General features: G+C 42.3%; 1 protein-coding gene across 4 annotated transcripts in view; it reads left to right on the forward strand.

Moving 5' to 3' along the window:
- MCM3AP (minichromosome maintenance complex component 3 associated protein) overlaps positions 1 to 12,177 on the forward strand; it is a 100,155-nt gene that overhangs the window by 32,988 nt on the left and 54,990 nt on the right. For all 4 annotated transcript variants that reach the window (XM_073306988.2, XM_073306987.2, XM_073306989.2 and 1 more), the window contains 3 exons: positions 1,775 to 1,914; positions 11,353 to 11,550; positions 11,792 to 12,060. In XM_073306988.2, coding sequence (XP_073163089.1) covers positions 1,775 to 1,914; positions 11,353 to 11,550; positions 11,792 to 12,060 — 607 coding nt within the window. The remainder of the gene's footprint in view (positions 1 to 1,774; positions 1,915 to 11,352; positions 11,551 to 11,791; positions 12,061 to 12,177) is intronic.

Here is a 12,177-nt window from a genome sequence, read left to right on the forward strand (position 1 = left end):
TGTATGGGAGCTAACTTTTGAGTGCAGCTACAAGGCTAAAGTGCATTGAAGGAGTAAAGATACGTATTACACAGATCAGAAATTGTAAGAGAGTCCATTCTTAAAAACCTGTCTTTTATATGTGAGAAGGGATCAGTGGATTCCCTAGGGAACTATCTAGATGCCATGTTAGTAGTTTCATATTAAACTTGTTTTACTACTGTATTTGTGTAATGTTATTGGAGCAAAAGTCTTAGCAAATAGACACTAGTTTTTGTGTGTGTGTTTGATCTGGAAATCTTACATTGGTAAGCAATAAATAGTCAGCACATGGGTTTATAGGGGCATGACTCTAAAATTAATTTGGAGCCATGGAATGTTTACCTCATATGGATTGAGCTGCTTCATGGTGCTATGCATACCAGCATCTTTCTGGTGGCGCCATTAGTTTCTGAAAGACCTGCACATTTAAAGAAAAAACAACCTGCATGTTTTTAGTGACGAAGATATCCTTTTGAAAGTGGATTGTTACAGTACTGAGTGCAGACAGCGAAAAATGTCTGTGTTGCTGAAGTGTTTAAATGCAGTAAAACTGCTGAGTAAAAGGGTATGTTGTTCAAGTGGACTCTGCAAGGAAAAGGGGTATGTTGGCATAGCAAGATTACAGGAATGGGGAGCAAGACAATGGATCAAGTACTACATGCTTGGCCCTAAATTACAGGCTTCCCTGAGGCAGAGTGACTAGTCACCAATTTCTTATGCATGTAGATGCCTTTTCCCTCATCCTTTCTATAACCTGGCTTTGCATGGGGGAAGATGCATAATTTAGTCTTAAGAGTCATGTGAACTGCCATTTATCTCTCTGTTGTGTCAGCTCTGCAGCCTAATGATTATTTGAATATGACCTATTACTCAGCTCATCATATCAAAAACATCTATCTGCCCTTGGATTTTGTCTAGAGCAGTGGGTCTCAATCAAGGATATGTGTATCCCTGCGGGTACGCAGAGGTCTTTCAGGGCGTACTTCAACTCATCCAGATACTTCTCTAGTTTTACAGCAGGCTATGTAAAAAGCACTAGCAAAGTCAGGACAAACTAAAATATCATCCAATGACCTGGTTTTACTTCTCTATATACTTTACACTGCAATACAAGTACAATATTTGTATTCCAATCGATTTATTTTATAATTACATGGTAAAAATGAGAAAGTAATTACTTTTTCAGTAATAGCGTGCTGTGACACTTATGTCTGATTTTTGTAAGCAGGCAGTTTTTAAGTGATGTGTAACTTGCGGTATGCAAGACAAATCAGACTCCTGAAATGAGTACAGTAGTATGGAAAGGTTGAGAACTACTCGTCCAGAGTACCCCTACCCCTTTTTCCCCCAAGTGTCCCAGTCTGGCCCTCCCAGGGGCTGCGGGGGGCCGTGCCTGCAAATGGTCAACGTCAGCAAAATGTCTCACGGTCCGCAATCAGATTACCCTGTTGGGCTGTAGGTTGCCCACCACTGGGCTAGACAGAGTGATAGATGCAAAGTCACTGAAGAAGAGGAATCCACTGTCAGGTGACCCACTGTTAGTGCCTGAATGATCTTAGTTACCCTCTACATTTGTTCAGTACAGTGTACTGTCAGCACTCTAGTAAATAATAAAGAGTGGATGTTTGGGTTCCTGCTGAAACATGGCATACCTAGGGCTGTAATCTGATTTGATTATATCTGGGTGATGTATATCAGTTGGAAATGAAGGAGCAGGACACTTAACCGTTGTTTTTGTTTAACACTTGTTTAGCTCGAGTAAAAAGGACCGATCTAGGCAAAGCTAAAACATTTGTTGGAACGTGCCCAGACATGTGTCCTGAAAAAGAACGCTATATGAGGGAGACAAGGAACCAGCTCAGTATCTTTGAAGTGGTCCCAGGATCTGACAAGGTACCAGCCTCTATGTACTGACTGCTGCTGTTGTGATTGTTTATTTGCTGTCATTGAATTGTCAGTTAAGCTGTCAACACTGTGCAATATATTTCTGGTTTAATTCTGATGAAAATTTCTAGGGACCAATGACTCTAGGTCCCAGAACTTAAATATGAACTGGGTTTTTTACAAAGAAATCCCTTGTTTGTTTGTAGATGCACAGATAGTAAAACCCTTTCCAAGGCTGCAGTACGGGTATATAAAATTCCCCATTACAGGGGAAAAGCTCTCTTTTAAATTGATAATAGGCTATTGTAACAATTATAGACTCATAGGTGTGACAGGTTGCTCCCTCTCCCCCGGCGTGCCCCCTGATGTACTGGGGATCCACTGAGCCCTTCCGTTCCTCCAGCCTGGGCTTGCTCACTCTGTCTTGCTGTGCCAGGCCCTCAAGCCTCCTCTGGCACACACATAGGTAAGGCAACACCCAGCTGTAAAAGAACACAGAAGCTCAGATCAGCTCTGTGTGGGAAAATTCAGTTCAGGGATTGCCCAGCACTCAAGTGCACACCCGCTCCAGGAGTGTAAACCCAAAATTGTATTGTCTTGTGCTGCACCCAAATCTGTACCAGCGTAAGCTCATGAAAATCACCCCCTCCCTCAATGTGGAGGAAGATGTGCACAGCTTTTTGCCCTCCAGTTATGAATTGCGCAAACTGGTTTATAGGAAACAAAAACAAGTTTATTAACTACAAAGAACAGATTTTAAGTGATTATAAGGGATAGCAAGCAGATCAAAGTAGATTACTTGAGAAAATAAAGCAAACACACCAACTAAGCTTAATACACTAAAGAAACTGGCTACAAGTAATAATTTCTCACCCTAATGTTGTTTTAAGCAGGTTGCAAAGATTCTTGAAGAACAACTTCTTTTGCTTGCAGCTTAGAACTCCAGATATTCCTTTCACGGGCCAGACACCTTCTAGCCTGGGTCCATTCTTCCCTTCCCCAGATCAGTCTTGGGTGTTTCCAGCAGTCGTCTTGGGCAGGGATTCAGTGAAGAACCGACCCTGATTACCTCACTTCCCTGCCTTAAATAGGATTTAAATATGACCGGAATCCTTTGTCTCTGTGTGATTTCCCGCCTCTGTGGAAAAATGCTAGTAGTCCAAGATGGAATCTAGTACCAGGTGACATGATCACATGATGTTGCAACCTCAAAGCAGCATCCCAGGAAGCTTCTCAGGAAGGTGGGAGATTAGCATCTTCAAAGTCCTATTGTTCTCTGTAATGGCCCATTGATTAACCAGGCAGACTGACTGCATTTTGTCTGCTGGGCGTTCCCCAGGTGCAAACACAGTTATAATTGTTACATAGTCAATATTCCTAACTTCAGATACAGAAATGATACATCCATACAAATAGGATAATCATAGTCAGTACATCATAACCTTTCCAAAAATATCTTACATGACCCATCTTGCATAAAACATAACTATATCTCTATGAAGAATATGGGGCATAGTGTCACAAAAAGGTTAGAAGGGACTGCAAGGATCATCTAGCCTAACCCCCTGCCAAGATGCAGGATTTGTTGTGTCTAAACCATCCAAGACAGATGGCCATCCAGCCTCCCTTTGCAAACTCCAGGGAAGGAGCTTCCACAACCTCTCTAGGCAGTCTGTTCCATTGTCCTACTGTTCTTAGTTAGAAACTTTTCCCTGAGATTTAATCTAAATATGCTATGCTGTGGTTTGAACCTATTGCCTCTTGTCCTGCCCTCTGTGGCAAGAGAGAACAAGTTTTCTCCATCTTTTTTATGCCAGCCTTTCAGGTATCTGAAGACCGCTCTAATGTCCTCTGTTAATATCCTCTTTTCCAAACTAAACATACCATGTTCCTTCAGGTTTCAGAGAGGTAGCTGTGTTAGTCTGTATCAGCAAAAACAACGAGGAGTCCTTGTGGCACCTTAGAGACTAACACATTTATTTAGGCGTAAGCTTTTGTGGGCTAAAACCCACTTCATCAGATGTATGGAGTGGAAAATACAGTAGACAGGTATAAATATACAACACATGAAAAGATGGGAGTTGCCTTACCAAGTGGGGGGTGAGTGCTAATTGTAACATTCAAAAACCAGTAGGAGAGCACTTCAGTCTCCCTGGACACTCAATAACAGACTTAAAAGTGGCCATTCTTCAACGAAAAAAACTTCAAAAACAGACTTCAAGGAGAAACTGCAGTACTGGAATTAATTTGCAAACTGGACACCATCAAATTAGGCTTGAATAAAGACTGGGAGGGGCTGGGTCACTACAAAAAGTAATTTTCCCTCTGCTGATATTCACCCCTTCTTGTCAACTGTTGGGATTAGGCCACATCCACCCTGATTGACTTGGCCTCATTAGCACTTACCCTCCACTTGGTAAGGCAACTCCTATCTTTTCACGTGTTTCTTCAGACTTTGCTCAGGTGGCTTGCATTTTGTACCTTTGATCTTCTTTGGATCCTTTCCAGCTTCTCTACATCCTTTCTATACATTGGTGACCAAAATTAGACACAGTTCCCCAGCTGAGGCCTAACCAGCACTGCGTAGAGCTATGCTGTCACCTCCCGTGACTTGCATGCTATGCCTCTGTTAATGCAACCTTGAATTACATTTGCTTTTTTTGCAATAGCATCACACTGCTGACCCACAACTCCCAGATTCTTCTCAGCAGTGCTACGGCCAAGCCAGTTATCCCCTATTTTGTATTTGAGCATTTGGTTATAATATATCTTGATCCGCTTTTATACCTGTAGTCCAAATACAGCAGCTTTGTCTTGTCTGTGGTGTAAGCAAGGGCTCATTCATCCCACTGAATCTGACCAAGACCTGTCTGTGTGTGTGTCTGTCTCCCAAAGGAGGAGAGCCTGGGCTTTTATACACTGTTTCATTCGGGGATGAATGCTACTTTTTCCTGATGTACTTGACAAGACACCCTGCTGATTTTGGGATGAATTTCTCCCTTCTCAAAACAGTTATTCCTCACCCTGTGAGCACTGCAGCCTCCTCTTCAGGCAGCAAAGAGAAGTGCTGCAGCTGTGACTGAAGCCACTCTGGATATTTTGGGAGGAATGATGGTTTGTGGTGCAAGCACTAGACTGGGACTCGAGATCAGAATTCTGTTCTGGTTCTGCCACAGACTCCTCGTATGACCTTGGATGGGTCACTCAGTTTCTCTGTGCCTCTGTTCCCCACCATTAAAACAGAGGTATAATAGCACCGCCCAGCCTCACAGGGGTGCTGTGAGAATTATCCATTATCATTTGCAAAGTGCTCAAATACTATAGTGGTGGGGACCATACAAAAGCCTTTATGTGAATAAATTAAATACCATCAAGTCAGTAGTTATGGCCCTGCCTGCAGAAATGACAGATGGGGGACAACTGGTATAATATACAAATACTAGAAGTTTAAATACTGAAATAGGTGAACTGGAGTGCCCAGCATTAAATGAAGGTATTGATTTAATAGGCATTACGCAAACTTGGTGGAATGAGGCTAATCAAGGGGACATGGTAATACCAGAGTACAAAATATATAGGACTGACACAGTAAGTCAGGCTAGTAGAGGAGTGGCACTATATAAGAACATAAGAATGGCCAGACTGGGTCATACCAAAGGTCCATCTAGCCCAGTATCCTGTCTTCTGATAGTGGCCAGTGCCGGGTGCCCCAGAGGGAATGAACAGATAGGAATCATCAAGTGATCCTCCCCATCACTCATTCCCAGCTTTTGGCAAACAGAGGCTAGGGACACCATTCCTGCCAATCCTGACTAATAGCCATTGATGGACCTATCCTCCATGAATTTATCTAGTTCTTTTTTGAACCCTGTTAGTGTCTTGGCCTTCACAACATACTCTGGCAAGGAGTTCCACAGGTTGACTGTGCATTGTGTGAAGAAATACTTTCTTTTATTTGTTTTAAACGTGCTGCATATTAATTTCATTTGGTGACCCTTAGTTCTTGTGTTATGAGAAGTAGTAAACAGCACTTCCTTACCTATTTTCTCTACATCAGTCATGATTTTATAGATCTCAGTCATATCTCTCCTTAGCTGTCTCTTTTTCAGGCTGAAAAGTCCCGGTTTTATTACTCTCTCCCCATATGGAAGCTGTTCCATACCCCTAATCATTTTGTTGCCCTTTTCTGAACCTTTTCCAATTCCAGTATATCTTTTTTGAGATGGGGCGACCACATTTGCACGCGGTATTGAAGGTGTGGGTGTACCGTAGATTTATATAGAGGCAACATGATATTTTCTGTCTTATTGATTCCTTTCTTGATGATACCCAACATTCTGTTCGCTTTTTTGACTGCTGCTGCACAGTGAGTGGATGTTTTCAGAGAACTATCCACACTGACTCCAAGATCTCTTTCTTGAGCGGTAACAGCTAATTTAGACCCTAGCATTTTATATGTATAGCTGGGATTATGCTTTCCAATGTGCATTATTTTGCATTTATCAACTTTAAATTTCATCTGCCATTTGTTGCCCAGTCACCCAGTTTTGAGAGATCCATTTGTACCTCTTCGCAGTCTGCCTGGGTCTTAACGATCTTTAGTAATTTTGTATCATCTGCAAATTTTGCCACCTCACAGTTTACCCCTTTTTCCAGATCATTGATGAATATGTGGAATAGGACTCGGCCCAGATCAGACCCCTGGGGGACACCACTATCTACCTCTCTCCATTCTGAAAACTGACCATTTATTCCTACCCTTTGTTTCCTATCTTTTAACCAGTTACCAATCCATGAGAACACCTTCCATCTTATCCCATGGCAGTTTACTTTGCTTAAGAGCCTTTGGTGGGGGATCTTGTCAAAGGCTTTCTGAAAATCTAAATACACTATATCCACATGCTTGTTGACCCCCTCAAAGAATTCTAGTAGATTGGTGAGGCATGTTTTCCCTTTACTAAAACCATCTTGACTCTTCCTCAAATTATGTTCATCTATATGTCTGACAATATGTCTGTCAGGCCTCTGAGGCCTGTAATTGCAGGAATCACCTCTGGAGCCCTTTTTAAAAATTGGCGTCACATTGGCTATCCTCCAGTCATCTGGTTCAGAAGCTGATTTAAACGATAGGTTACAGATAACCGTTAGTAGTTCTGCAATTTCACATTTGAGTTCCATCAGAACTCTTGGGTGAATACCATCTGCTCCTGGTGACTTATTACTGTTTAATTTATCAGTGTGTTCCAAAACCACCTCTAATGACACCTCAATCTGGGACAGTTCCTCAGATCTGTCACCTAAAAAGAATGTCTCAGGTTTTGGAATCTCCCTCACATCTCAACTGTGAAGACCAATGCAAAGAATTAATTTAGTTTCTCCGCAATGGCCTTATTGTCCTTGAAAGAAAGCATAGATTCAGATAAAGTAAATATTGTAAATGAATCAAACTGTATATAGAATCTCGATGGATAGAAATTCCATGTTTGAACAATAGGAGTATCGCAGTAGGAATACACTACCAACCTCCTGACCTGGATGATTGTGGCCACCTGACCTGTGATTGTGAAATGCTGTGGGAGGCTAGAGAGGCTGCAAACACAGAAAATGCAATAAGATGGGAGATTTCAAGTATCCTCTTATTGACTGGGTATATGTCACCTCAGGAAGGAATACAGAGAGAACATTTTTTGACACCATAACTGACAGTTTCTTGGAGCAGCTTGTCCTGAAACCCACAAAGGGAGAGGCAATTCTTGCTTTTGTCCTAAGTGGAGCACCGGATCTGGTCTAGGGGGTGAATATAGCTGAACAGCTCAATAATAGTGAGCATAATGTAATTAAATTTAACATCTTTTTAAGGGGGGAAATGTGAAATACGCCTACCACAGTGGCATTTTATTTCCAAAATGGAGCCTACACAAAAATGAGTTAAATAGCAACGAAAAGGAACATTGGCAAGGGTAAAATGCCTGAAAACTTCAGGGAGACTATTTTAAAACACCGTAATAGAGGCTCAAACTACATGTATACCTAAATAAAAAAAAAAAGTAAGAGGATCAAAAAAAATGAAACCCTGGCTAAACAAGAGAGTAATAGAGGCAGAGGCAAAAAGATATCCTTTAAAAATCCTAGTAAAGAAAACAGAAGCATAAACTCTGGCAAGACAAGTGTAAAATAATTATAAAGTAGGCCAGAAAAGAACTAGCTAAGGACACAGAAACTAACAGAAAAATATTTTTAAGTACATCAGAATCAGGAAGCCTGTCACACAGTCGTTTGGGTTACTGGATGATCAAGGTGCTAATGGAGCACTCCAGGAAGACCAGGCTGTTGCGGAGAAACTAAATGCAATCTTTGCATCTGTCTTCACTGCAGAGAACTTTGGGGAGATCCCCACACCCAAGCCATTCTTTTTAAGGGACAGATCTGAGGAACTGCCCCAGATTGAGGTGTTAATAAAAGAGATTTTGGAACTAATTGATAAACAATAAGAAGTCCCCAGGACCCAAGTGTGAAATTTCAGAACTAACTGTGGTATGTAACCTATCGCTTAAATCAGCCTCTGTACCAGATGACTGGAAGGTAACTAATGTGACACCCATTTTTAAAAAAAGCTCCAGAGGTGATCCTGGCAGTTACAGGCCAACAAGCCCAACTTCAGTACCAGCAAATGGGTTGAAACAGATGGACATGATTTGTGGGGGAAGAGCCAACATGGCTTCTGTAAAGGGAAATCCTGCCTCACCAATCTATTAGAATTCTTTGATGGGGTCAACAAGCCTGTGAACAAGGGGGATCCAGTGGGTATAGTGTACTTAGACTTTCAGAAAGCCTTTGACAGGGTCCCTCACTAAGGCTTGTAAGCAGTCCTGGGATAAGAGGTAAAGTCCTCTCATGGATCAGTAACAGGATAAAAGATAGGAAACAAAGGGTAGGAACGAACGGTCAGATTTCACAATGGAAAGAGGTAAATAGTGGTGTCCCTCAAGAATCTGTATTGGGATCTGTGCTGTTCAACATATTCTGAAATGGTCTAGAAAAGGGGATGTACGTTGAGGTGGCAAAATTAGCAGATAATACAAAATTACCCAAGACAGTTAAGTCCAAAGCAGACTGCATGGAGTTACAAAGGGATTTCACTCAACTGGGAGACTGGGCCCCAAACTGCTAGATGAAATTCAATATTGATAAATTCAAAGTAATGCAGTTTGGGAAACATAATCCCGACTATGCATACAAAACAATCGGGTCTAAATTAGCTGTTGCCACTCAAGAAAGAGATCTTGGAGTCATTACGGCTAGTTCTCTGAAAACATCCACTCAGTGTTTAGCGGCAGTCAAAAAAGCTAACCAAATGTTAGGAACCATTAGGAAAGGGATAGATAATGCAACAGAAAATATCCTAATACCGCTATATAAATCTATGCAACACCCACACCTGGAATACTCTCTGCAGTTCTGGTTACCTGATCTCAAAAAGGATATATTGGAATTGGAAAGGGTGCAGAGAAGGACAACAAAAATTATGAGGGGTATGGAACGGCTTCCATGGGAAGAGAGTTCAAAAAGACTTGGACTGTTCAGCTTAGAAAAGAGACAACGGGAGGGGCATATAATAGAGGTCTCTTAAAATCATGAATGGTATGAGAAAGTGAATGGGGAAGTGTTTACTTATCCCTTCAAAGAACTAGGGCTGTAGCCAGACAGCCAGTCCCGTCCCCCCCCGTCCCCCCCCCCCCCAGACCAGCATTGCTGGAAACACAGGAGGAAGCCGGAACAGGGCACTTAACATATATTCCAGCACAGCCTTTGAAGCTGTGAAAGCACAGGTGTGCTGCTACAATGTGCCTCTGGGAACAGATACAAGGATTAAGCTCACAGCAGGCAGAGGCCCTGTGACAGACATGGCTCTTAGCCCCTACTAAATAGCGTGATGCACACACACCAACATCCTAGGTGGGAAAATATTTACCCTGATAAAAGAAATGTCCAGTAGTCGACACTTATTGTTTCTCTCCCTTGCAAGTGTAAACTACTCTTGCGAAAGCTGGCGTCACCCCGACAGACCAGCCTCAATTTGGCATAAGAAAGGAGAAAGAGAATAAAGGAGTACAGAGGTATAAGTAGGGGACCTACAGCACCATGATTTTTGAGTGCTTTTCACTATCTATCTGCTGGTCAGATAAGTGACAGCCTCCCAAGGCTTCTGCAGCTAAGAGGGTCCCTACGCCTTGTCCCTTATTCGTCTTTCCGCGGAACTGAGTGACCGATCCTGGCTTGGCACCGCTGGAATCGAGAGATGCAAGGAGGGTAAGAAGCACCCACACCTGATCTCCTATCTTTAGTGTACGCATATTTTGAAATAGAGCTCTATACTTTGTTTTCTTTCTTTGGGATTGTGGCTTCAGTTTTGTAACTTGTTTGTGTGTGTAACATCTCTACATTTAAATAAGTAGGCACTAACAATTTGTAACCACATGATTAGAATCTAGCTTAATAAATTTTGGTAACCATTTGTGCATAAGCCTGACTTGTTTTTCTCTGGTTTACTGTAAAACAGCCAGCACAATTAAAGAACCTCAGCCGTTTTGGCTCTAAAGCCTGGCCATTAGGTGAGAGTACTAAGAGCCTAGCGTTGAGTTGTGCCGCCTCCACGGGGCAAACTCTTGGGGCACCTGTCAGTCAATCCTGGCTGCCCGCTGCGAAGGAGCTCTGAGCTCTAGCAGTTAAAGTCACGGGTGGTTAGGACCTTGGGGCATCCGTCAGCCTAGCCCGGGCTGCCTGCCGCGAAGGGACAGTGCGTCCTAGCGGTTAAAGTCACGGATGGTATAAACGGGCATAGGTGGCACCTCACCAAACATCCTTGGCCGTTGGCTAACAAGGGGTCACACAATGAAATTAATAGGCAGCAGGTTTAAAACAAACAAAAGGGGAAGTACTACTACTCACAATGTACAGTCAGCCTGTGAACTCATTGCCAGAGGATGTTGTGAAGGCCAAAAGAACAACTGGGTTCAAAAAAGAATTAGATACATTCATGGAGATTAGGTCTATCAATGGCTATTAGCCAAGATCGTCAGGGACACAGCCCCATGCTCTGTGTGTCCCTAAACCTCTGACTGCTAGAAGCTGGGACTGGATGACAGGATGGATCACTCAAAATTGCCCTGTTCTGATCATTTCTTCTGGGGCATCTGGCACCGTTCACTATCTGAGACAGGATACTGGGCTAGATGGACCATTGTTCTGACCCAATATGGCCATTCTTATGTAAAAGATGTTGTTCTCCACAGCAAGGGTTGGTCACAAGTGTGGACAATGTCAAACTCTTTTTCAATAGCCTACTCTTTTCTGAAAGTAGATATTTGGCAATGGTTATGTTAACACAGTCAACTTAATACTCAGGATTTTAATATACACTCCGTGTTTCTTTGATTGCTCTCTCAGGTAAACCATGCAGCTGCAATAAAGGAATACAGCAGGTCTTCGGCAGACCAGGAGGAGCCTTTGCCCCATGAACTGAGACCTTCAGAGGTGTTGCGCATGACCATGGACTATTTAGTTACCCAAATCATGGACCAAGGGGAAGGGAATTACCGAGAGTGGTATGACTTTGTATGGAATAGGACACGTGGAATAAGAAAGGTAACCCTTGGCACTTGGACCCACTTGACAGTTAGAATCCAAAATACACCTGTAGCAGTTCAAAAATTAAACAAAAAGTAAAAAAAAAAAAGACTCATCTTTTCGACAAAGTTTTCTGTAGAATGCTTGTGTGAAAAATATAAAATATGAATTCCAGCTGGAATTCACAATGACTTATCTATTTGGCTATGTTTGTAACTATTTCTAAATTTACAAATGTGTTGCTTTTCTTTTTGGTCAGGATATAACCCAGCAACATCTTTGTGACCCTCTAACAGTATCCTTGATTGAGAAGTGCACTCGCTTTCATATTCATTGTGCCCACCACTTGTGCGAGGAGCCCATGTCCTCCTTTGATGCCAAGATCAACAATGAGAACATGACTAAATGTTTGCAGAGCCTGAAGGAGATGTACCAGGACCTGGCTAATAAGGGTATTTACTGCAAGAGTGAAGCAGAGTTCAGAGGCTACAATGTGCTGCTGAATCTCAACAAGGGGGATATTCTCAGGTGAATTGTCAGCTTGTCACACTTGCCTCATCTTTTGCCTCTGGAACATTTGTATAATATAGAATTCATATTTAGAAGCTCTTAGGTGAAGGCTTTACTGTTACATTTTAAAAAATA

This window comes from Lepidochelys kempii, chromosome 11 (genome assembly GCF_965140285.1).
Source record: "Lepidochelys kempii isolate rLepKem1 chromosome 11, rLepKem1.hap1, whole genome shotgun sequence".
Classification (NCBI taxonomy): Eukaryota; Metazoa; Chordata; order Testudines; family Cheloniidae; genus Lepidochelys; species Lepidochelys kempii.